General features: G+C 55.4%; 1 protein-coding gene across 4 annotated transcripts in view; it reads right to left on the bottom strand.

Moving 5' to 3' along the window:
- Positions 1 to 25,205, bottom strand: part of NCAM1 (neural cell adhesion molecule 1) — an 80,162-nt gene that overhangs the window by 27,972 nt on the left and 26,985 nt on the right. For 3 of the 4 annotated variants that reach the window (XM_050983520.1, XM_050983521.1, XM_050983522.1), the window contains exons 2-12: positions 16,978 to 17,052; positions 16,461 to 16,679; positions 15,358 to 15,501; positions 14,409 to 14,546; positions 13,898 to 14,015; positions 12,695 to 12,864; positions 11,918 to 12,060; positions 2,756 to 2,906; positions 2,036 to 2,220; positions 1,592 to 1,688; positions 408 to 578 (exon numbers count right to left, since the gene is read on the bottom strand). In XM_050983520.1, coding sequence (XP_050839477.1) covers positions 408 to 578; positions 1,592 to 1,688; positions 2,036 to 2,220; positions 2,756 to 2,906; positions 11,918 to 12,060; positions 12,695 to 12,864; positions 13,898 to 14,015; positions 14,409 to 14,546; positions 15,358 to 15,501; positions 16,461 to 16,679; positions 16,978 to 17,052 — 1,611 coding nt within the window. Of the gene's footprint in view, positions 1 to 407; positions 579 to 1,591; positions 1,689 to 2,035; positions 2,221 to 2,755; positions 2,907 to 7,598; positions 7,629 to 11,917; positions 12,061 to 12,694; positions 12,865 to 13,897; positions 14,016 to 14,408; positions 14,547 to 15,357; positions 15,502 to 16,460; positions 16,680 to 16,977; positions 17,053 to 25,205 lie in introns of all 4 variants that reach the window. The other variant, XM_050983523.1, reaches the window with a different exon arrangement.

Raw genomic sequence — 25,205 nt, 5'->3', positions numbered from 1 at the left:
CAGATCAAAATTCTTTTGCCTTGTTTGACTCCAGGATGGATCAGATCTGCTATAGATCACCTCAACAGGACGGGCTGGCTGCTGGGATAGCTGAGTTCATTTTCTGTCACCAAGGGTGACAGATGAGGGTTCAAAAGCCTCCTGTGGGAAGCAGCAAGTGAAGACTGAAATTCCAAGCACAGGGTTCTTCACCCTGCTGGGGATGAGCTCTCAGCAAAGCCCAACCCTCATCTCCAGTAGAAAATTCCACGTGCTGCTCACAGCAAATGTTTAAAATATAAAAATGTTTAAAAACTTGTCTGGAGCCTCCAGCCTGAACCCTCCACCCACCCCCGGCTTTCCCCTAGAGGAAAGTCAGTTTTTTCAGTGCTGGTGGGGAAGGAACCCGTTGTTATTGTCACTCCTACCTTCCTTGGCATCGTAGAGCCTGGAGTGCCAGTCCCCCTCGCCCAGGGCCCTCCACTCCGCCTTGTACCTGAGGATGGGCACCCCGCCCGTGGCCTCGGGCTCGTCAAACTCCACCTGGGCACTGCTGGAGTAGGGCTCCACCCTGCCGATGGAGGGCGAGGAGGGCGTGTCTGGGGACAAGGGACAGCAGCGGTGAGACACAGAGCTGGCAGCAGCCCACAGCCCCGGGCTTTGGGCAGCGCGGCACCAGGGTGGGGCCGAGCCTCCCAGAGGGTTTAGGCAGCTTTAAAGATGTTAATTAGTGCACAGATGTTAATTTTGTCTCCTCTCTAAGAGGGTGGAGACTCCCAGTCCCTTCTCCAAAAGAGAACAACCAGGACAGTGCAGCAAAATTATCCTGGGTGTCACTCTGTCCCCTCTGTCCCTTCCACAGGGCTCTGCAGTCCTGGGTGTCACTCTGTCCCCTCTGTCCCTTCCAAAGGGCTCTGCAGTCCTGGGTGTCACACTGTCTGTCCCCCATGTCCCTTTCACAGGGCTCTGCAGTCCTGGCTGTCACTCTGTCTGTCCCCCATGTCCCTTTCACAAGGCTCTGCAGTCCTGGCTGACACTCTGTCCCCTCTGCCCCTTCCACAGGGCTCTGCAGAGCTCCATTGTGGGAATCCATAAAATCAGAGGGGTTTGGGAAAGCTGGAAAAGGCCTCAGAGCCAGCAGAACTGTGACTGGAGCTGAGCAGCACCGTGAGATTGGTCAGCAGGAAAGTTATGTAAAAAGTAGAAAAGTGAGGACAAACAGAACAATGGTCTGTGTATTGATGCTTGTCTGGAATAACTCCCTGAGCTGCAGAAAAGTTCATCTAGGGAGATATTAGGGAGTTTTAAGGTTAAAAATGGAGCTTAATACCCCCAGATGTGCCCCTGTGGCAGCTCTGGAGCCCTCCCAGGCTGGCCCAGCTCAGACCCTGCAGGGCAGCTGCTCCCAGGGTGTGCCTGAGCTGGGCTGTACAAATCCAGGATCACAGCCCTGACCGAGCGCTCTGGGAGCACAGGGAAGAACAAGCCCCCGGAGAAAGGAGGGACCAGAGGTGCTGAGCAGCCCCAGGCCAGCAGCAATGTGTGAAGAGCCTCTCTGCAGGCAGGAGCTGCTGTCAGGAGCCAGCACACCCTGCCTGCCCTCCCTGCTCACCTGCCTGCACCAGGATGAACTCGGAGGACTCCTGCCCGATGCGGTTCACAGCCGTGCAGTTGTAGTTCCCAAAGTCGTTCTCCGAGTCTGGGGTCACCTGTGGGGAAGGAAGGCTCAGGCTGGGATCACAAAACCCCTTCCACTCTGCCAAGGCACCCTGAATTTAGCTGGGGAGAAGCTACAGTAAAACCCAGCTGTTTGTGCTCCCAGGGCTGTCCATGGGGGGAGAACTGCAGTGGGCACAGAGCAGAGGCAAACAGGGGCTGTCTCTTCTGCTACCTGATTTTCTTTTTCTTCCATTTCCTGCTCCTCTTCACCTTCTACAACCCGATTTTCTCAGAATTTACATGCCAGAAACACCACCCCAACTTCATTTCTACCAGGAGGACCAGACTGAATTTGTCCATCATCACTCATCTGACGGCACTGCTGGCTTTCCCTCACCTCCAGGTAACTTGCTGAGGGGGTGTTGTAGATCTTGATGTTGCTGTAGTTGGAGCTGGGCAGGAGCTGCCCATCCCGGAACCAGGAGATGACAGCACTGGGGTAGGCAAACACCTCACAGGTGATGTTCACTTGGTTTCCTTCCCAGGTGTACACGGCCACAGGGCCCTGCAGCTTGGGGGCATCTGGAAGACACAGTTGGGGAGAAAATTGGAGCCAGCCAAGCTCCCAAAAAAAGCCTCCCTGTAAGGATCCCTTGGCTGGAGTCCACCTCAATGCGGGCAAGGGAATCTAATATGGGAAATGGGAATGTCCTCTCCTGCAAGGCATGGGGAACATCTTCTGCTGGAGGGCACAGAGAGAAGGGCAGCAGGAGCAGACAGCAGCAGGGGGCTGGGAAGGTGCTCTAGGGGAGAGTTTGACTGCTAAGAAATGGGACTGCAGCTGGTCAGGGGTGAGGTGCACAGAGCACCCAGGCAGAGAGAACACCCTGGAACCTCTCAGAGACCTTTCCACACCCTCACCCTCCCCATTTGACTCCCAACAAATGGGACTGCAGCTGGTCTGGGGTGAGGTGCCCAGAGCACCCAGGCAGAGAGAACACCCTGGAACCTCTCAGACCCTTCCACACCCTCACCCTCCCCACCCTCCCCACCCCAGGCGTTCCCTGACACAGGGAGGGCCCAGGGAAGGAGGCAGCCCCAGCCCCCGGGCACTTACACTGCACCTCCAGGTACATGGCCTGCGAGTCCTGGCCGATGGTGTTGCTGGCCGTGCAGACGTACTCGCCCGCGTCCGTGTACTGGATGTCCTTGAGCGTCAGCGAGGAGACGCGCGCGTGGCTGCGCACCACGATCCGCCCGTCCAGCGTCTGCGACAGCACAGCCCGTCAGGGCGGGGCACACGGCCTGCCCTGGCAGCCCCAGCGGGGCACACGGCCTGCCAGAGCCCCAGGATGGCACACAGCCTGCCCAGGCAGCCCCAGCAGGGCACAGGGCCTGCCCCAGCAGGGCACACGGCCTGCCCTGGCAGCCCCAGCAGGGCACAGGGCCTGCCCCAGTGGGGCACACGGCCTGCCCTGGCAGCCCCAGGATGACACACAGCCTGCCCCAGCAGGGCACACGGCCTGCCCCGGCAGCCCCAGCAGGGCACAGGGCCTGCCCCAGTGGGGCACACGGCCTGCCACAGCCCCAGCCCAGGACAGCCCCAGCGGGGCACGTGGCCTGCCAGAGCCCCAGGATGGCACACAGCCTGCCCTGGCAGCCCCAGCAGGGGACAGGGCCTGCCACAGCCCCTGACAGCCCAGCAGGGCACAGGGCCTGCCACAGCCCCAGTGGGGCACACAGCCTGCCCTGGCAGCCCCAGCAGGGCACACAGCCTGCCACAGCCCCAGCAGGGCACACAGCCTGCCCCTGGATGGCACACGGCCTGCCCCTGATAGCCCCAGCAGGGCACACAGCCTGCCCTGGCAGCCCCAGCAGGGTCCACGGCCTGCCACAGTCCCTGGCAGCCCCAGGCCAGGGGCACACAGCCTGCCCTGGCAATCCCAGCAGGGCACACAGCCTGCCACAGCCCCAGCAGGGCACACAGCCTGCCCCTGGCAGCCCCAGGATGGCACACAGACTGCCACAGGTAGTTCCAGGGTGGCACACAGCATAGCCCATCAGGGGCAGCCCAGGGCACCCTAGCAGGGCACACACCCTGCCCTAGAAGGGCACACTCCCTGCCCCAGGATGGCACAGCCCCTGCCCCAGGATGGCACAGGCCCTGCCTGAGCCAGCCCCCAGCACTGCAGATCCCTCACCTGAGGCCAGGTGAGCGCACCAGGGGCAGCTCCCTTCACTGTGTGTGCAGAGCACTCAGAGCACTCAGGAGAAGGGGAAACATCAGAGGCAGGAGCGAAGTCTCAGCTCCCACATGGCTGAGCACACCACGGGCCTGAGGACAAAGCCTCTCCCCAGGGTGGGAACTGCACAGATCCAGCTCTGGTTCAAAAGTTTTGCCAGCATGCAAAGAGAAAAGAAAAAAAAGGAAACCTCCCCAAAAGCCTGCAGTCAGAGAAGGCAGCCCCTCCTGTCCTCCCAGCAAGACTGGTTTGGTCTCAGTGCCCCTAAATGGGGAAGGAAGAACAGATCCAGAGCTCAGAGCTGAATCAGGCAAAAAGGAAGCTCAGAACCTTCACCTGAACGTGGCACAGCAAGAGAGGAAAGGGCAGTGGAAAGGGCAAGAAAGCCTCTAGAGACAGCCCTGCCTCCAGAAAATTCCAGAACCATTTCCCACACCAAGAGAGCGTGGGGATGCCACTGCCAGAAAGGAGCAAGGAGGGTAAAACCCCAGGGGCTGCCAAGGGACTGCACCCAGCTCTCAGTCTGCCACCAAACCCATGCAAACACAAGGCAGGGACTCCTCTCTCCCTCCTGCTGCTCCTGCCTCAGCCTGGAAGCTCCAGCTCCCTCCTCTCATTTCTGCTTTTGCAGCACAAACACCAGGGAGTAAATCTGGCACCCTCGGGGCTGTGCCTGCTGCTGCATCCTGCCACTCTCCAGGAGCATCTGTTTCCTTGGAAGGGGCAGGACAAGTGCTGGTAAATGAGTAAAACCCTGAGGATTTCCAACAGCCAAGTGCACAAAAAGCATCTCTGGTATCTCAGACCTCTGGGCCTGAGCCTCTCTCTGTGCTGAGACTGACAAAGTTTCTACAAATAAATGGCTTTTGTCACCTCAGTTAGCTCCAGGGTCAGCTCGTGGGCACCAGGCCAACTTCACATGCACAAAAATAGTAACTTTGGATGACACAGAAACAACTGGGTGGATTTTTCTCCTCTCTCCTGCAATGCCCTGCTGCAATCCCTGGCCAGTGCCATGAGCCACAGACTCCATCCCAGTCCTGGAGCAGTTATTCCATGGACACAGGTGCTGTGGGCACCACTGCAGAGCCTGGCATGAAATACTGTGGTGCCACACCAGCAGAATCTGCTTTCAGCTCACTGCCCTGGCTGGCTGCACTGCTCTCTCCTGTCTGACTCTGGATTTCCCCCCAAACCCCAGCTCAGTCCAGCAGCACCCATGGGTGCCAGGACTCCAGACCTGGGAATATTCTCAATATTTGTCTCTGGGGCCTCACCAGAGGAGTGGGAGGGACAGAACACCAGTGTGGGGTCACCAGAGGTGATTCTGGAAAAGGCAGCTTTACAGCCAAATGGCTCCTGCCCTGCTCCCCACTTCCTCAGGACCCACCCCAAAGGAGAGCCAGGGAGGATTCCATGAGCAATGCAACTGATTCTGAAAATAAAGCTGGGGTTTAATGCAAAAAGGCAAAAGGGAAGAAAAAGAGAGACCAGGAAAAGCACTCTAAGGAAGAGAAGAAGCTGAGCCAAGGAAGCACACTCAGGGTTTCTCCCTCCCTGCTGCACCCACCAGGGGCTCTGGCTGCTGGAGACAGGGCAGGCGGGAATTTGGGAGCCAGATGTTGACATCTGCAGCCCTTTGACTCAAACCCCCACCTGCAAGGATCTGGGCTATCAAAAGAACAAAATCCAAGTGCTGGGGAGAGCAGCTCAGGGCCACAGGAATCACTCAGAACAGAGCAGGATGTTCTCTCTGTGGCCAATCTCTGCAATTTACCCTTCTGCAGGCATTTCCCCCAAATCCTGGCCGTGCCCTGGGGCACAGCCTTTGGCACACAACTGGGCAAGGGCTCAGCAGCTCAGGGCCAAAGGGGAGAGCACAGACAGACAAACTGCATCTGCCCCCTGCCCTTCACCTTCTGGAGCTTTCAGCTTCCCCAAACAGCAGCCAGGGTGAATCTGCACAGCCCAGCCTGCTCCTCAGCCACTGCCCACAAATCCCTGGAACCCCAACCCAGGCAGGAATGGCACTGAGGAAGAGGAGGGGTCTCTCACAGCCCGGCCTGCTCCTCAGCCACTGCCCACACACCCAGGCTGGAATGGCACTGAGGAAGAGGAGGGGTCTGTCACAGCCCGGCCTGCTCCTCAGCCACTGCCCACACACCCAGGCAGGAATGGCACTGAGGAAGAGGAGGGGTCTCCCCTTGCCCTGTGTTTGATGTTTATATTTCACTGCAGCCCTGAGTCCCCCTAAGGCTGCACCCATTCCCAGTGACCAGTCTGGGGTGGGACTGAGGGTACCCAGAGGTGCTGCCAGGACTGACTTCACCTCCTCACCCCGAAATTCCTCCAGTAAAAGTGAAATATTTAATGCCAAACATTCCCTGACCTTCTCCCTGCCGCTGGAATCCACTGCCAAAAGCCCCCAGGTGACTTTAAAGCAATTTAAAAGCAATTTTAGAGAGAGATCCTGCACCCCACTGGGGAAGTTTAAGACACAGAGAGAGTAAGAAATTTAGAGACAGCAAACTTAATAGTATTAGTGCTGATATTAATCAAAAGCTGGAGAGAGAGAGCAGAGAGAGAGGGGCAGGGAGGGGACAGCTGGGACAGAATTGCTGCGAGTCCTGGAGAGATGCAGCCACTCCAACTCCAAATTCCTCAGTGCAAGCTGCTCTGAGAATCTGACACCTCCACCTGCCACGGGCCAGCAGATGATTCTGAAGGGAGAATGGGCAGGATCTCCTCAGGAAACACAGCTGGGTGGGGCTCAGGTTACAGCTTCACTTTGCTCAGTCTCTGGGACTCGGGATGGCTTCAAAATGATTTAAAAAATCAGAGCCTCCACAAAGTTGATCCCAAAAATACAAATCCGAGTCACCCAGCTCTGACAGCTCATCTTGTTCTCCACCTGACCCCTGTTATTTGCCTGGGAACTTTCCTTCTGGTCCATTTGAAGCAAGAGGGCTACAAATCAGCTGCATCATTATTATTATTATTATTATTATTATTATTATTATTATTATTATTATTATTATTATTATTATAGCACAGAACTGAATGTGAAATAAAATCAAACCCCATTTGCACCAGCCCCAGTCCCTGCATTATCCCACCTCCCCCTCGCTGGCCCTTGCAGACCAAAGACAAAAGGAAATAATTGAGCAATCTGGAGCATTTCTGGAGCAATGCCCCTCGTGCAAGGTCTGCCTGCACTGGTTTGGAAATGGAGCACGATGCAGTTGCCTTTGCACAGGAGGTCAAACTGAAAGAGTGCCATGAGCAAAGAGGTGAGTTGGCTGGAGCAGAGGAGGCTCTCCTGGGGAAAAATGACTTTCCCAAAATACAGGTTGTGCTAATTCTTCCCTCTCTGAAAGAGAGGATGATTCACACTGGCAGCACAGAAAAAAAAATGGTGAAAAGAGCATTTTACATTTGCTTTTCATTTTAATTGCCTCTCCTTTCATTTTAGAGTGAGGAGCAGAGTTCCTCACTCTCAACACAGCTACTTTGCTCATCCAAAAATTGCACCACTACTTGCCAAGCAATTTCTACCTCTAGAAGCTGCCTCCTGTATGTTCTGGCATTTAAGTGGGTCAGATTAATGCCTGTTTAGTTGGTTACTGCACTAGAGATTTGTTAATCTGTAATGCTTAGGAGAGAAACCAAAAACCAACGACCTAGAGGAGTTCTGCTAAAGCTCTGGGGATCTGATACCTCTTGTTTCTCGGGCCGGGTCCACGAAGCCTGGAGAGAACAGATATAGAACACAACAACAACAACAACAGAAAAACAGCAATCAAAGTTTGTCACAGGCTGCTTTCTCAGTGTCTGCAGCACATTGAGCTGGGTGCACATGCAGGCTCCAAGCTGAGCATCTCCTGGGTGTGGGGTGGGGTGGGGTGGGGGGTCACAGCTTCCCCTTCCCAGCAATTTCAGGCTGGCATTCACCATTTCACAGCCTCTGCTTTGCTCTGTAAATGGCTAAAAAGGGCTGATGGCACCTCCACACTGCTTTATTACATCAGGGACTGTTTCCTCTGTCACATCTCACCTGCCCTGCACACCTGGAAGTGCCTCTGGCCACTGAAGTGCAGAGGACAGACCCAGCGTGGTGCCCCTGCTCTGTCTGCCACCCCACACCAGTTAATTAACGCTGATTAACGTGCTCATCATGCATTTGGAGGCCTGGTTCCATGCAGGCTGTGCCCAGCTGTGCTCAGGGAGGCAGCACCTGGCCCCAGGGCAGTGAGACATGCCCAGACCTTTCTGTACAGCAAATATTTCCCACCCAGGGAAAGCCACCAGCAGCGAGGGCCACTGTGCTCCCCAGGCTCACACAGAGCCAGGCTGCTGGGTTCCATCCCCCTGTAATTCATATTTCAGCTCTCTGGGGTTTGTCCAGGAGTCAGGAATCACCTGCTGGCCCGAGAGCCAGGAGGGCACCTGGCTGTGAGGCACAGTGACATTGTGGGGGTGTCACAGCACACACGGGTGACAGGGATGGAGATGGAGGCTCAGGGAATGAGGGGCAGGAACTGCTGCCATGGAGCAGAGACTGAGCTGGCACAGATGGGACACACACCTGTCTGTCAGTGCTCTGGGGACAGCACTGGGCTGGCTCCACTGGGACAGGAGCTCAGCAAGCCTGCAGGGCTGGGACACTCCCAGGAGCTGCTCCTTTCTGGGGGCACTGGTCCTGCTTGACAGCTGAGCAGGAGCCAACAATGCAGAGGATTCCCTTTGCTCAGGCCCAGGGATGTCCCTGCGAGTCCCCTGCCACTCCTCTCACTGCTCTCAGCACAGGGACACACTTCTCAGCCCTGGGGGCCAACCTGGAGGATGAAGGAGGAAAGGAGCCCCTCCCCAAACCCTCAGAGCTTCTCTGCAGTGACCCTTGGGAGGGGGGAAAGAGGCAGAGCCACATCCCCACCCCAGGGGAGCTGAAGATGTCCCTTCCCCTTGCAGGGACACTAAATGGCCCTTGCAGGTCCCTTCCAGCCCAGACCATTCTGTGATTCCATGGTTCAGAGCTTCTGACCAAGGCTGAGGCCAACCTGGAGATGTCAAAATTACCCTCAGAGATGGAATAAATACTGCAGGACACTGAAATACTGCAGGACACAATACCCTGATTTTGAGTCCAGTCTTATTCATGTGACCACACTGGGCTCTGCCTGTGCTGTGAAACTGAAAATGAAACAGTGCCTGCAGTCTACAGCAGCAACCAGGGCTAACTCCTGGCTCATTTGTGGTTTCCATCCATGTTTATTTTATGGTATTAACCTGAAATCAAATCAACACAAAAGAAAAAATAGAAATTTTTCTCTTTTGTGCAGAGAACAGAGAGAATCCCAGACTATCTCCTCCTCATCCAGACAGAGACAGAGCAGCTCCCCCCAGCACCAGGCAGGGAACGAGGGTGAGTCCAAGGCCTCAGGCACCTTCAGATCCCCAAATTCTGGAAAACTGCTCCATCTGCTTTGGCTGCCAGCAGCACAGAGCTGAGAGAGGCTGCAGGGCACAACAGCAGCCCAGACACAGAGGAAGGATGGGCTGGGCTGCTCCCAGGAATTCACCTGTCACACACCTGAGATTCAGCCCAGCCACTCCACGGATCCATGCAGAAATCTGCATTTTCCTGCTGCAGAACAGGGAGCCTGGTGGGGCAGCCCTGGGGGAAGGCCCAGAGACAGCACAGGGGTTCAGCTGAGTTGGGGATGCAGGAGGGAGAAGCTGCATCCCTCTGCTCCTCACTCCCTTGGGGAGAAGAGGCTCCCTTGTTTTCTGCCCTGCAGGGAATGGTGGGCAGGGGGAGCAGCTCCCAGGGGATCCAGCCCTGGATACAGGATCAGGGACCTGCAGAGTCTTCCCCTCCCATCCCCACAGGCTGAGCTGGGTGACAAACCCAGCAATGTCCCCACAGAGCTCTCACAGGCTGGGACAGCCCAAAACCTGCCAGGAGACACAGCTGAACTAAAGCTGCCTTTTCCTCTGGGGCTTTGGGAAGGTTTTCCAGAATGTTATGGCAGCTAAGGCATCTCTACACCTCTAGAAACCTTCACTGAGGGATGATTGCAAGAGCAAACAGCACAAAGCAAGAGAGAGGCATCCAAGTACCTGGATAACAGAAATGTTCAAAAGAAGGCTTGAAAATCCTAAAAAGAGCATTGTTTGTCCTGCACCAAAGACCATCCACTCCCCTGTGCTGTCCCAGAGAAAGAGTGGAGAATAAACTGAATAGATGCATTTGTAACAGAATATTTAATAGGATTAAATATTCTAATAGAATGTGCAGTACTGATGGAGCTGTTCTGAGCTCAGGATTTTCTGGACATGTGAAACGTTTCCCTCAACTCAGATCACAAGAGAGAGAATGAGAGAAGTACAAGACAAACCAAAACAAAATGCACACACACACAATAACCCAGCCTAGAGAGTGCGTGGGGTATGGTAAAGCAACGTTTGCCCTGAAGGTTTGAACCAGCCCATGACCACATGGCAGTGCCTCAAACCTTGGCTCTTCCCCCATCTCCAGGTGTCAGAGCATGGACATTCCCCTTGCCATTGATCCCCCACCTGAGAGCAGCAGGCAGAGTCTCAGAAATCAGCAAAAATGAGTTAGCAGTTTTGCACTGAGCTGTGATGGTTTAACTGGGCTTGGGGGGGGCTCCTCTACCACTGATTCAGCTTTTGCATCCCCTCCCTGCCCAGGGCTGGGATCCAAACTCCAGAGCCAGCAGCCCCAGAGCCCCTGGCACCTCCCAGGGCTCCCCTAAGGGAGACAAACCCAGGAATAAACAGCCTCCAGTCCTGCCCAAACAGGTGCCCCAGCCAGGCTGCAGCTGCTGCAGGCCTGGGAACACTCCCTGACCATTGCAGGGATTGCCAGCAGCCCCGGGATCCAGGAGATGCTGAGGAAGAGCTGAGGCTGGACAGCTCTGGCACCCTGATTAATGAAGTTACACATGGACCACGTGGGGAGGGGCTGATGTCATGGGGGTAATTAAAAAAGCTCATTTAGGAGCTGCAGGGCAGGACAGCAGCTGTGGGGACAAGGCACAGTGGACACCTCTGTTGCTCCAAGACTTTCAGTGTCACCTGCTGCCTCCACACTGAGCCAGAGCCCTGGCCTGGCCAAGGCAGCTGAGCCCTGAAGCATCCTGTGATTAGCAGATTGTTAATTAGCAACAACTCCTCACTCCTGCTTCTGTCTAGGCCTTCTCTGCCTCCTGACCCCTGATGAACATCTCCAGTGCAGCAGCACAGCCACCTGCTCTAACCAAAGGAGCTGTCACCAGTAACAACTGCAGCACCCTCTCCCAGGAAGAAAAAACTGCTAATTATTTTTGCCTTTTGAGACCAGAATGGTGCTGATGGGATCAAGGGAGCAGGCCAGCACAAAAGGCAGGCAGGCTTTTGTGCCTGGGGATGTGCAGGGTGACAGGGCAGCACGGAGGAGGGACAGACAGGCTCACTGTGGCTCCTGAGAGGAGCAGCCCTCACCTGCCACCTGCCCAGCACGGCCAGCCCTGGCCTCAGGGGGCTCCCCCCCGCCAGATGTTCCCTGCAGCTGGAGGAACTGCTCTGAACAGGGCTTGGGGGCTCCCCAATTGAATCCCCCCAGTGAACACAGCAGGAAGTGCAGAATGGCTCCCCAGCTGCTCAGAGCCCAGGTGGCTCTCACAGGAGGGCACCTGTGGCACTGGCCCAGGTGTGGCACTGGCCCAGGTGTGGCACTGCCCCAGGTGTGGCACCTGTGGCACTGCTACAGGTGTGGCACTGCTCCAGGTGTGGCACTGCCCCAGGTGTGGCCCAGGAGTGGCCCAGGAGTGGCAGAGGTGGCAGTGCCCCAGGTGTGGCAGTGCCCCAGGTGTGCCCCAGCAGCAGCCCAGCTCCCCCAGTGCCCCCCAGCAGCCCAGCTCCCCCGTGCCCCCCCAGCAGCCCAGCCCAGCTCCCCCGTGCCCCATGCAGGCGGGCAGGCAGGGCAGGGGCTGAGCTGAGCCCAGCCCACCCTGGCAGGGCTGTCCCTTTACCTTCTCCTCGCTGCTGATGTTCCTGCTGGACGTTCTCCAGGTGATGGAGGGGATGGGGTCCCCCGAGGCCTCGCAGGTCAGCGTGATCTGCTCCTCCAGCTCCATGGCTGTCTTGTTCTCCACGTAGGTGATTTTGGGTTTGGCTGGGGAGGAGAAGGCAGAGGAGCCTTGGCTCAGGTGGGGCTGAGCCTGCCTGGCACCAGCAGCGCTGGGGAGAGCTGGGACCATCTCCTGCCAGCTGGGAAGGGGCACGGGGACTTTCACCAGGACCTGGAAACCTCCTGTGCTGGCTCTCACAGCTGAGGCTCTGAGGAGGAGCCAGCTAAGAGGGTCCAGACACTCACCCTGGGATCACCAGCTCCCTCTCCCACCCCCTGCCCCCTTTGCCAAGGGCTTGGGCAGCTGGCTGCACACGAGGCAGGAGGAATTCCACATTCCCCAACACTCCCAGACTCCTGGGAGGCAGGGAAGCTCACGATTCACCCCTTCCAGCCTGAGGTCACTCCCACAGTGGTGGGGAGGAGCCCCCCTCCAGTGCTAAAACCCTTCCAACAGCAGCTTTGGAGGATCAGGACTCCAGGAATCCCCTGGAGGACATTTCCTGTGGCTCTGACCCACCAGCCCTGCCTGTGCTGGAGCACACAGGAGCTGGGAGGGGCTCCCCCCAACACACCCAGGATGGCACAGGGGCACAGCAGCAGCACTGACTGGGACCAGGAGCTCCCCCAGCTCCCCCCAGGGTGCCCAGCACCCAGCTGGGCTGCCAGGGGCTGTTACCAAAGACTTTGAGGTGGATGGTGGCATCGGCCTCGCCAGCCTTGTTCTCAGCAATGCAGATGTACTCGGCCTCGTCGCTCTTGTCCACCCTGTGGATGACCAGCTCGGAGCCATCCGAGGTGAAGCTGTATTTGTCCTCCTCCTCCACCTCCTCCACGGGCTCTCCATCCCTGGGGGCACAGAGCACACAGGGCTGTGGTGGCAGCAGCCAGTCCAGCCTGGTTCAGGCCTGTCCATGCAGCTCCTGCACGGCAGCTCCGAGGGACCAGACCCTCCTCTGTCCCCGTGGGCTCCAGAGCTCAGCTGGGGACACATTCCCACCCCTTCCTGCCCCATCAGCTGCAGTCCCACCTCCTGGCACAGCACTGAGCTGTCACCCCACCACAGGTGGTTTCTTGCCTACCAAAGCACCACTCCAAGGTGCCATTTGTGCTCCTAACCTTCACCAAAGGCAGAGTTCCCAGACCAGAGTGCCTGGAGTGGGAATCACTGCCTGGCAGGGCAATGCTGGGAGGGGGCACAGCTGGGCCATGGGGGGCACTGAAGGAACCCCTTGGTTTGCTTGGCTTTATCAAACTGTTTTTATCCCAACCCAACAGGATTTTCAGCCTCAGATTCTCCGCCCTGGGTGGGCTCTGTGTCCCAGCTAACCCACACCAGAAGGTGGTGTCACTGTCACATTTCCTGGAAAATCCCCTCGCCCAGGATTTTGCTCCTGGGAAGCTGAGATGCCTCAGAGAAAAAATAAAACAATAATGATCTGATTGCTTGTCCTGTGTTTGGCTGCTTTGGGATGTGTTTGGAGGTTGTTTATCCAACAGGTTCATTGGTTCATTGGTTTCATGTGAATTGTTCTGATTTAATGACCAATCACAGCCAAGCTGTGTCAGGACCCTGGAAGGAATCAGGAGTTTTCATTGTTATCTTTTAGCCTTCTGTCTGTATCCTTTCTCTGTTCTTTAGTCCAGTTTAGCACAGCATTCTTTAACTTAATACAGACCACAAAATAATAAATTTGCCTTCTGAGAACACGGAGTCAGACTCATCACTCCTTCCTGCCGTGGGGATCCCAGAAAATACAACAGGGTGACCTCAGCCCCATCGTGAGGCCACTGCTGAGCAAAACCAGCCCCTGCCAGCAGGGCACTGCCCTCCCTCAGGCTGCCTGTGCAGGGAGGCACCCCCAGGCCAGCAGCATCTTACTTGGTCCAGGACACGGTGGGCTCGGGGAAGCCATCAGCGTCACAGGCCAGGGTGACAGACTGGCTGAGGTTGGCAGTGGCGTTCATGGTGCTCTGCCTGGCACGCACAGAGGGAGGCACTGCAAGAGAGCAGGGGCAGGGTGAGCTGGAGAGGACAAAGGCCTGAGCCACAGGGAGCTCCTGGGCACCTCTGGTGGTGCCAGCACCACCTGCAGGGCTTGGTCAGAGAGTCTGAGGCACAGCCAGAGTCCCCAGCACAGGGGACAGAGGGCAGTGGGTGGAGAGGCACAAGAGAAATCCTTGTGCTGGCCAGAACCCCCTGGGAGTGCCACCAAGCCCAGCTCCTCACTCCAACCTTCGGTCCCTCCAGGTGTTGTTTTCCTGTACACCCCTGGCAAACACTCCCTGCTCCCATGGACATTTTCTGGGGCACAGCAGAGGAAGAGGAGGGGCTGAAGCTGAGGCAGCACCTCCTGCAGCAGCCTGGGGCGAGGCCCTCTCTGAGCCCTCACCGTTGACGATGACCTGGATGTCCTTGAAGTTGATCTCCCCTCGGGCCAGGATCCTGCCCTCACACCTGTAGGTGCCCTCATCTGTCTTCTTGATGCCCCGGATCTGCAGGTAGTTGTTGGACAGGACGATGAAGCGCACTGCAGGGCACAAAGAAAGGCAAGGGAAGCTCACTCCAGCCTCTCCTCTCTGCACAGAATCTCCCTCCCCAGCAGGAATGGAGATGCTGCTGGAGCTGGAGCTGTCTCTGCCCTGCTCTGGGCCGTGCTCAGGGAGGTGAGCAGAGCCAGGGGGACACAGCAGGCCTGGCCCAAAGGGGGTGCCCTGAAGGAATTCCTTGCTTTGGTTTGCTTTGCTCTATGAAACTCTGTTTATCTCAACCAACGGGATTTTCAGCCTCAGGTTCTCCTCCCTGGGTGGGCTCTGTGCTCCAGAGAGCCCAGGCACAGCAGAAGGGGCTCAGCCCCATCAGGAGCTCCCACAGACACGTCTGCAGTGCAGCACACTGAGCCTGGGACCCCCCCTGCCCGAGGGCTCCAGCCTCCCCCTCTGTGTGCCAGGTGTGGGAAACCTGCTCAGCTGGGGCCAGGGCTGTGCCAGCCCCCCTGGACACAGCTGCCTGGAGCACGTGGGAAGAAAGGGAAATGTTCCTGAAGGGAGCTTTCAGCCCCTCTTCCCCAGGAAGGTGGAGGGTGCCACAACACCCAGCTTTGCTGTCTGATGGCTTTTCTTTCATCTGGTTATTTCTTCCAGCATTCCTTGGCTGATTTTGGTGCCAAAGCCTGGTGGCCACTTCAGTGGGAGGGTGACTGCCCTGCCACTGGCAAAGCACAGCCCCTGGGGTGACTAAATTGCCACCCCATGGCCTGGGGTCAGGCACAGCTGCTTCCCCACCCCCTGTGACCCCCAGGATGGAGTGTGGGAGGGAGGGGGACAGGAGGAAGGCCTTACCATCCTTTTTCAGGATGACATCCCTGCCTTTGTGCTTCCAGATGATGGTGGGGGGCAGCGAGCTGACCACGTCACATACGATCACAGCATCGTCCCCCTCCTTGAACTCCTGGGGCGTGGGGGCGTTCTTGAACATCAGCTTTTCTGGAGAACAGGACAGGAGAGGGTCACTGCAGCTCTGCCAGCACACCTGGAGCTGTGCTCCTGCCCGAGGGGGGCAGAGAACCCCCAGATCCCAGAGATCTCCTTGTTCCTCAGGGAGGGTCAATGTCACTGCCCACGGCATGCCTGTCACCTGATGTTTTATGAAAAATCCCCTGGCCAGGATTTCTTCTCCTGAGAAGCTGGGAAGCCTCAGCTCCTCTCTGTTTTGCTACTTTGGGAAGTGACTTGGAGAATTGTTCACCCAGCATGTGAATTGTTTTGATTTAATGACAGGCACAGTCCAGCTGTGCTGAGACTCTGGAGAGTTTTTCCTCAGGTTTTTCCTCAGTCTTGCTGAGCCATCTCTAAGTACCCTTTCTCTATTCTTTACTGCAGTTCTACTATAGCATTCTTTAATATCAGATCACAAAATGATCAATCAGCCTTCTAAGAACATGGAGTCAGACTCTCAATTCCTCTCTCCTTACAACGTCAGGAGTCTCAGAAAACACAACAGGAGGGCAAGGAAAGAGAAAAGGGGCAAGGAAAGAGCAAATGGGCAAGGAAAGAGCAAAGGGGCAAGGAAAGAGGCAGAGGGGAAAGGAAAGAGGCAGGGAGGGAAGGGAAGAGCAAAGGGGCAAGACAAGAGCTAGAGGGACAAGGAAACAACCAGGGGGGCAAGGAAAGAGCCAGGGAGGGACAAGAAAAGAGCATGGGAGGCAAGGAAAGAGCCAGAGGTGCAAGACAAGAGCCAGAGGGACAAGACAGGAGCCAGGGGGGGTAAGACAGGAGCCAGGGGGGGTAAGACAGGAGCCAGGGGGGGTAAGACAGGAGCCAGGGGGGGTAAGACAGGAGCCAGGGGGGGTAAGACAGGAGCCAGGGGGGGTAAGACAGGAGCCAAGGGGGGTAAGACAGGAGCCAGGGGGGGTAAGACAGGAGCCAGGGTGGGGCTGCCTTACGGAAAATCTTGACGTTGACGGTGGCCTCAGAGTCGCCCTCCTCGGGGCTGCTGACCACACACTTGTAGATGCCGGCGTCGTCGATGTTGGCGTTGTAGATGGTGAGCGTGGAGGAGGAGTCATCGTTGCGCACCACCGAGATGCGCTGCTGGCCCGGGCTCAGCCGCTCCCCGTTCGGGGAGAACCACGAGATGTCCTTGGAGCTGGCCTCGCCCGCCACTGAGGGAAGGAGTGGGGTCAGAGAGCCCAGCCCTGCACGGCCCCAAACCCCAGGGTGCGCCCCAAACCCCAGGGTGTGTCCCAAACCCCACTGCTGAGCATCTGACTGACCCCCCAGCAGCAAACAGCACAGTGGGATAGCTCGGCCCTGTATGGCCCCAAACCCCACTGCTAAGGGAAAGCCCCAAACCCCACTGCAGAGGCTGTGAGTGACCCCCCAGCAGCAATCCCATCCCAGCAGGCTCTGTCTCACTTTGAACTGAACCAATGAACCCAGGAGCCTTTGGCCAGCACCCACCTTGACATAAGAAGAACTTGGATTCTCCAACACTGATCTCCCCCTGGCTTGGAACAATGTCCACTTGGAGAGAGGCTGGGAGGGGAATGAGCACAGTTAGACACGGGCTGGGGGCTCCAGGAAAAACCCTCTGCCAGCCTTACAATCCCCATGGATCATCATTCCATTTATAGTCCTGGATGACACCCATGCTCTGACCTGAGCTGCTGGTTTGAAACACCAGGGGAAGCATTTAAACAAGAGAGAAGGTTTTAAACAAGAGAGAAGGTTTTAAACAAGAGAGAAGGTTTTAAACAAGAGAGAAGGGTTTAAACAAGAGAGAAGGGTTTAAACAAGAGAGAAGGGTTTAAACAAGAGAGGTGTTTTAAGCACCAGAACAAGGTTTTAAACACCAAATTACAGCACCCCTGCTCCGTCCATTCCCATTTACCAGCAGCCCCTCCCAGCACACACCCACGAAGGCCCAGTGCCCTTTTCCCCCAGCATCATCCCTGCCTCCTCCTTCATTGCATAAATTATGACCCATTAGGCAGAAAATGTAATTGGATTCTGGCCCTCCTCCAGCTATAGCTTAATTCCACAGCAGATCTGTGGCCTAACAAGCCCGGGTCAAGTTGAATTTGAGGACGCCAAAACAGGTTTTCTTTGGAAAACACCCTCTGTGCTTTCATGTAGTGCATGAAAAGCTGAAAATCTCTCTCCCAGAGCAGCTAATTTTACCTCCAGACCACAGAGGCATTATTTCAGCTGCCAAGCACACCTGGGGTTAGGAGAAACAAGCACAGCTTCGGGAATGAAATCCCGGCTGCGCCTGCCAATGGCAACACTCCTTAATGGGGAACCCCAGGGCTGGGGTCAGGCACCGAGCCTGGGGCTGGGGGAGCCCTGCCTGCCCTCGGGGGAAGGCACAGCCCCAGCAGGGTTTGCTGAGCACCTTCTCTCAGCCACCAACCCCCTGAGACAGCGCTTCTCCCCAGGTAACCCCAGGGCAAGGTGCCTGCGCTCCCCTGGCTCCCCTCCCTGCAGTCCAGCACCTCCTGGGAAATGCCAAACACCCCAAAAACCTCTGGGTACAGCCCCAAACCCCCAGAACCCAGCCAGGATCCAGCTGGGAGCAGAGCTGGGAGTGCTGAGGGCTCCAGCTCTGCCCAGAGCTGCACATCCTGCAGGGACTCAGACAGGGACACTCAGACACCCCTGGAGCTCCTGAGCTGGGAAAAGCAGCCCAAGGAGAGGCTCCCAGAGCACCTTCCTGCCCAGCACTGCAATGGCTGGCAGCCCTCTGAGTGCCACGGACGTGTTCTATGAAAAATCCTTTCCTTAGGATTCTTTTCTCCTGAGAAGCCTCAGAGGAAAAGAAAAACAAGGATTGTCTGCTGCTGTGGGGTGCAGGAGGTGCATCTGTGACTGTTTCTGATTAATGGCCAACCCCAGTCCGGCTGGCTCGGACCCTCGGTCAGCCACGAGATTTGATTCTCAGTCCTTTCCTTTCTAGTCCTTGCCAGCCTTCTGAGCAAATCCCTTCTTCTATTCATAGAGTAGGAATAGGAATGGAGTGGGAGTAGGAGTAGGAGTAGGAATGGGGTAGGAGTAGGAATGGGATAGGAATGGGATGGGAATGGAATGGGAATGGGAAGGGAATGGGAAGGGAATGGAATGGAATGGAATGGAATGGAATGGAATGGAATGGAATGGAATGGAATGGAATGGAATGGAATGGAATGGAATGGAATGGAATGGAATGGAATGGAATGGAATAGAATAGAATAGAATAGAATAGAATAGAATAGAATAGAATAGAATAGAATAGAATAGAATCGAATAGAATCGAATAGAATCGAATAGAATCGAATCAGCCTTCTGAACCATGGAGTCAGATCCTCGTCTCTTCCTGGGAGCCCGGTGAGCACCCCCACACCTGAGATCTGACAGAAATCCAGATTTCTCTGCCCACCCTGCCCTCTGCAAACACAGCCCTGGCTGGGCTGCTCAGAGCCTTTCATTCCATCCCCAGGTGATTTCTGCTCCAGGCTCTGTGGAAAGCACTGAGCTCTCCATCACCCTGAACTCAGCACCTGGCCCGCACCTTCACAGCTTTTTCAGCCTGTCAGGGACTGGTCATTAAACCAAAACAATTCACATGAAACCAGTGCTGGATAAACAGTGTCCAAACCACATTCCAAAGCAGCCAAACACAGGAGTAGCAAATGAGATAATAGTGCTTTCATTTTTCTCTGAGGCTTCTCAGCTTCCCAGGAGAGAAATCCTGGGCAAAGAGGATTGTTCAGAAAAATTTCTGAAACTTTTCAGATTTTGCAGAAAATCCTGGCCAGGGGATTGTTCAGAAAATGTGACAGTGACACTCCCAGCTCCTCTGTCCTCATTTCTCAGCAGAGAGCCCAGCCCTGGCTGCAGGGTTTGCTGCCACTGTCACCTGGACAAACAGGTGCCCAGAACAAGGGGCTGTGCCTGCTGGGAAAAATGGGCATTTCATGATTGGCTTTTCACATGTTCAATATTCAAATGAATATTATCACATTTCAATATTCAAATATTTTCACATTTCAATATTAAAACGAATATTGTATGTGTTGTGTTAGAAAGTGATGCTGTGTTAATTTTCTTAAGTAGTGTGCTAAATTTGATTTTAGGCTATAACAAAATGTTAAAATAGAAACTGTGCTGTGTTGGATACTTTTCCTAAAGAGAGGAATGAGGTACTGACCCTGAGCCAGCAGCCACAGGACACCTGAATCTTTCAGAGAAAGAGAATTGACTGCTCCCTTATCAGAAGAAATGAACTTCTTCCTGCCCCTCAGCCCTGCAGAGCTGTCAGGATTGAGAGGAAGGAGCTGACCCTGCCCAGCCAGAATCCTGTGTGGGACTGGAATTGAGGCACCATGGATGAGGTGTGGGAATGTGCAACAGGCTGTGGCTGTTAAGGGTTAATCCTCTGTTAACCTGGGGCCTTTTTGGGCTTGTTTTGCCCAGAAAAGGTACCTGTCCCTAACTCTTTGTTTTTATTGTCTCACATTGTCCTCATCCTAATTGTCCCAATTTTTATTATTTTAATTGTATTACTATTTTTATAACCGCTTTATTGCTATTAAACTTTTAACATTTCCAAACCAAGTGCCTGGCGTTTCTCACACCTGCAATCTCACCAGCCATGCCCACCCTGAGCTGGGGCTGTGAGCTCCCAAACAAAGCCAGCCCTGCTGCTTTTAATCACTGTTTCATCGTTAGTTTTGCTCTGCAGCTCAGGGAAATGGGGACTGTTTTTCCCACTCTTCGTTTAACAGACACTGCGAGCCCATTTGTATTCTGCTTCCAACTTCAAGCAATAAAGGCCTTTTTAGCATCACATAATAACTGCATTAAAAGGCCTCTTCATAATCACACAATAACACTTTTTATAGCTCTGCCCTCCCCCGTATCTTTTATCTGGTTATGAAGTTCCCCAGCCCCCAAAAAATGCTGAATAATTCCCCATTGATTAAAAAAAAAAAAAAAAAAAACAGACAACAAATTTGCTAATGCAACTTCCTGTTCATCTGCAGTTCAATATAATTAGTTTTGCATCTCGACAAAAGAAATGAGCTCAAATTAAGGCCTGGTTTTGGTAACAGGCAGGGAGGCTGTGTCCCTGCTGGGCTCAGACTGAGCCTGAGGCAGGAGGCTGTACCTGGGCAGGAACAAAGCAAATAAAGTGAATTACTGGGAACTGGGTCTGTGGCTGCCCAAATTCCCAAGGTGACACACCTGGAACAGGAGTATGAGTGCTCACACTGCTCTGGCTCCTCAAAAGGAGCATCCTGGAACACTTCAATACACCCAGCTAGGATTTACTGTGGGCTCCTACTCCCTCAGACAAACGGGAGCTCATTCCACTCCCTCAGACAAATGGAGCTCAGCCCTCCCTTCCCAAAAAACCACTGCTCCTTTCCAGCCCCCAGCAGCTCAGCCCTGACCCTGACAGGTCCCACCTGGAGCTCAGCAAGGACTGGAATCCTCCTGGAATCCTCCTGGAATCCTCCCCCCACCCCAGCACTGGGGTCACCCCACTCTCACATCCCCAGGGGTGTGCCCACACTGCAGCTCCCAGCAAGGGCCAAACTCAGTTCTAAGGGCCAAACTCAGTTCTAAGGGCCAAACTCAGTTCTAAGGGCTCTCACTCTGAGCCCAGGAGGGAATTTGGATGGGGTTTGCCTCAGAGGGTGTCCCCAGGAGCAGGAATCCTGTCACAGGTAACCCAGGTAACGATGCACTGCTGCAACAAAGCCCACAGAAAACCCAGAATCCAAAAACCAGAATAAAAAAAAAGCCAGAATCAAAAAAGCCAGAATCAAAACCCAGAATCAAAACCTCCAAAACATCAGTGCAAACAAAGCCCAGCAGGGAGGAATTCAGCTGTGACCGAAGCCCTGGCTCCATTCTCACAGGCTCTACCTTTAATTTCCTGCATCTCTAGCAAGGATTCACCAATTAAACCCAATCCCAGAAATAAAAACCATCGGGAAAGAACCATCTCCTGGATGTGGAGGGCACAGCTCGATCTGCAGAGCCCAGAGCCGAGCAGATGATGGAGAAGCCCTGGGGGTTCAATGCACAACAAAGGCTTAACAAGACAAAGACAGGCTCCCGGGCACGGGCACTTGATTAAAAATCCGCCGAGTGCTCGGAGAGGAGGAGGAGCAGCAGCTGGGATTGATCCCAGCTGGGCTGCGGATCCAATTCCTGCCCCGTCGCCATGGCAACCGCTCCCTAAATCTGCCAGGAGCGGGAGGAGGGGATGGAGAGGAGCCCTCTGGGGAATGGTCCTGGAGAGCGGGCAGGGAGCAGCACAGAGCACCCCCAAATACAGAGAGGTGTGCCCAAGGGCAGGGACACCCCAAATACAGAGAGGGGTGCCCAGGGGCAGGGACACCCCAAATACAGAGAGGTGTGCCCAGGGGCAGGGACACCCCCAAATACAGAGAGGGGTGCCCAGGGGCAGGGACACCCCAAATACAGAGAGGGGTGCCCAGGGGCAGGGACACCCCAAATACAGAGAGGTGTGCCCAGGGGCAGGGACACCCCAAATACAGAGAGGTGTGCCCAAGGGCAGGGACACCCCAAATACAGAGAGGGGTGCCCAGGGGCAGGGACACCCCAAATACAGAGAGGTGTGCCCAGGGGCAGGGACACCCCAAATACAGAGAGGTGTGCACAAGGGCAGGGACACCCCAAATACAGAGAGGGGTGCACAAGGGCAGGGACACCCCCAAATACAGAGAGGGGTACCCAGGGGCAGGGACACCCCAAATACAGAGAAGGGTGCCCAAGGGCAGGGACACCCCAAATACAGAGAGGGGTGCCCAAGGGCAGGGACACCCCAAAATACAGAGAGGGGTGCCCAGGGGCAGGGACACCCCAAATACAGAGAGGGGTGCACAAGGGCAGGGACACCCCAAATACAGAGAGGTGTGCCCAGGGGCAGGGACACCCCAAATACAGAGAGGGGTGCCCAAGGGCAGGGACACCCCAAATACAGAGAGGGGTGCACAAGGGCAGGGACACCCCCAAATACAGAGAGGGGTGCACAAGGGCAGGGACACCCCAAATACAGAGAGGGGTGCACAAGGGCAGGGACACCCCAAATACAGAGAGGGGTGCACAAGGGCAGGGACACCCCAAATACAGAGAGGTGTGCCCAGGGGCAGGGACATCCCCAAATACAGAGGGGGTGCCCAGGGGCAGGGACACCCCAAATACAGAGAGGGGTGCCCAGGGGCAGGGACACCCCAAATACAGAGAGGTGTGCCCAGGGGCAGGGACATCCCCAAATACAGAGGGGGTGCCCAGGGGCAGGGACACCCCAAATACAGAGAGGGGTGCCCAGGGGCAGGGACACCCCCAAATACAGAGAGGGGTGCACAAGGGCAGGGACACCCCAAATACAGAGAGGGGTGCACAAGGGCAGGGACACCCCGAAATAAAGGTGTGCCCAAATGGGAGGGACATCCCTAAAGCAAGGTGTGCCCAAATTCACCTGCAGGAGACAGACATCCCAAAATAAAGACACCAAAGTGACCTTCAGGGTAGAATCCCAAAATAAAGATCTGCCCAAAGCCATTTCCAGGGGAGGGACACCCCAAAATAAAGGTGTGCCCAAAGGGGAGGGACATCTGTAAATAAAGACACCGAAGCCACCTTCAGGTGTGGAATACCCCAAAATAAAGACATTCACCTGCAGGGGAGGGACACCCCAGAACAAGGACACCAAGCCCAGCTGGTGCCCTGGGTGTGGGGGCTGCTCCCCACCCTGGTGCTGAGCCCCCCGGGATGGGAGGGGGCACAGGGGGAGCAGCCCCTGCCCTGCACGGCCCCACCCCAACCCCAACCCCTCCGGGGGCTCTGGGGAGGGACTCAGCTCTGGCACAGCAGATCCCAGAGCCAGGGGAGCTCTGCTCCAAGCTCCAGCCACCCTTCTGTGTGCCCTGCCCACTCCGGGGGATGAAAATCCCCATTCCCACTGGAATTCCCCATTTCCAGCGGGACCTGCTGGGTGCTGGGGGTGGCAGAAGGGCAGTTCACCCCCTGCTGCAAGAAAAGCAGCCAACAGAATTCAAATTATTCCATCAAACAGCCCGGCCTGGGCACTGAGGAACCCCCTGCCCTGGGGGTCTCACCCAGCACACCCCCAGGGCACAGGGGGCTCTCCCAGCCCAACCCACCCATCCCGGGGGTATTTCAGGGGGCCAGGGCACTCAGAGGGGATCCTGCTCTGCTTCCTTTCAGACAGAACTGCTCTGTCCTGAGCACAGTGGCACGGCCAAGCTGACGTGGGGAATCTGTGCAGGGAAAAGGGAATAATTCCAATTATGTCCACATTGTGACCCCGTCCTTTCCTTGTACCAGAGCTGCTCACAAGAGCTTTTGATTTTTAAATGACCACAAGGCACAGCCAAAAATGATCCTATTAACACCTTTTCCTACAGAAATTTATGGACTGCAGTAAAACTTCCCAGACATCTCAGTGTTTTTACATGGAACACAATTTTATGCCTCTTTTGATGACATTCTTGATAAAAGCTTTTTATTGCTATGGATCATAAAACTAATAGTCCTATTTACCACAGCAAATATTTTCATTTACCTGAGGTGGGCTAAGCCAGGATGCTTTATGGAGCCATTAAATCAGAGAATGGACAACTTTAATTAAAACCCAAGCAAGTTACAACCTCTTGCTGGAAGGGAAACCTGGGTGGGTGACAGGGAAGAGCTTGGAGCAGAGGAGGAAAGCAGGATTTGTGAAGCTCAGGACTCAGGGCTGCTCTTGCAGGGGAGAACTCAGAAAAGCATCCCTGGAGTGCCCAGGACAGGGGAGAACTCAGAAAAGCATCCCTGGAGTGCCCAGGACAGGGGAGAACTCAGAAAAGCATCCCTGGAGTGTCCAGGACAGGGGAGAACTCAGAAAAGCAACCCTGGAGTGTCCAGAACAGGGGAGAACTCAGAAAAGCAACCCTGGAGTGTCCAGGACAGGGGAGAACTCAGAAAAGCAACCCTGGAGTGTCCAGAACAGGGGAGAACTCAGAAAAGCATCCCTGGAGTGTCCAGGACAGGGGAGAACTCAGAAAAGCATCCCTGGAGTGTCCAGGACAGGGGAGAACTCAGAAAAGCAACCCTGGAGTGTCCAGGACAGGGGAGAACTCAGAAAAGCATCCCTGGAGTGTCCAGGTCCCTGCAGCCGGGTCACTCCTCGCCCATCTGCAGGGCAGGGGCTGTGCCTGGCAGCAGGATGGAGTCAGGGCACTGCAGTTAACAGAACTGACAGAAATCCTGCAAAAAAGCCCAGAAATAATTGAGCAGAAAGAGCTGATACACATCAGAGTGGGAACCACGACTTCCAGAATGTTGGGGCATAACTGAAGGTCCAAGGCAGGGCTTCTCCACAGAAGTTTTCCTCCTTTGGGTTCCATGAGGAAGCTCAATGCCCAGATCCCTTTTCAGGGGTACAAGAGGACCTGAACACCTCCTGGCTGGAGGGTTTTGGTGCCTGCTCTGCACCCTCAGACCCCAGGCCCTTTCACTGAGGTGTGCTCCCTAATTCCCAGCTAGGAACAGACCTGGACCCCAGGAACAAGCTCTGCTGGACGCTCTCCATCCACATTTAAAAAAACAAAATCCAGAAAAAGCAGGAACATGGAGCAGGAGATGCAGTGATGATCTGAGAGTTGGCAGATCTG

Source organism: Serinus canaria, chromosome 24 (assembly GCF_022539315.1).
Source record: "Serinus canaria isolate serCan28SL12 chromosome 24, serCan2020, whole genome shotgun sequence".
Lineage (NCBI taxonomy): Eukaryota > Metazoa > Chordata > Aves > Passeriformes > Fringillidae > Serinus > Serinus canaria.
This window is presented reverse-complemented; position numbering and strand designations above follow the sequence as displayed.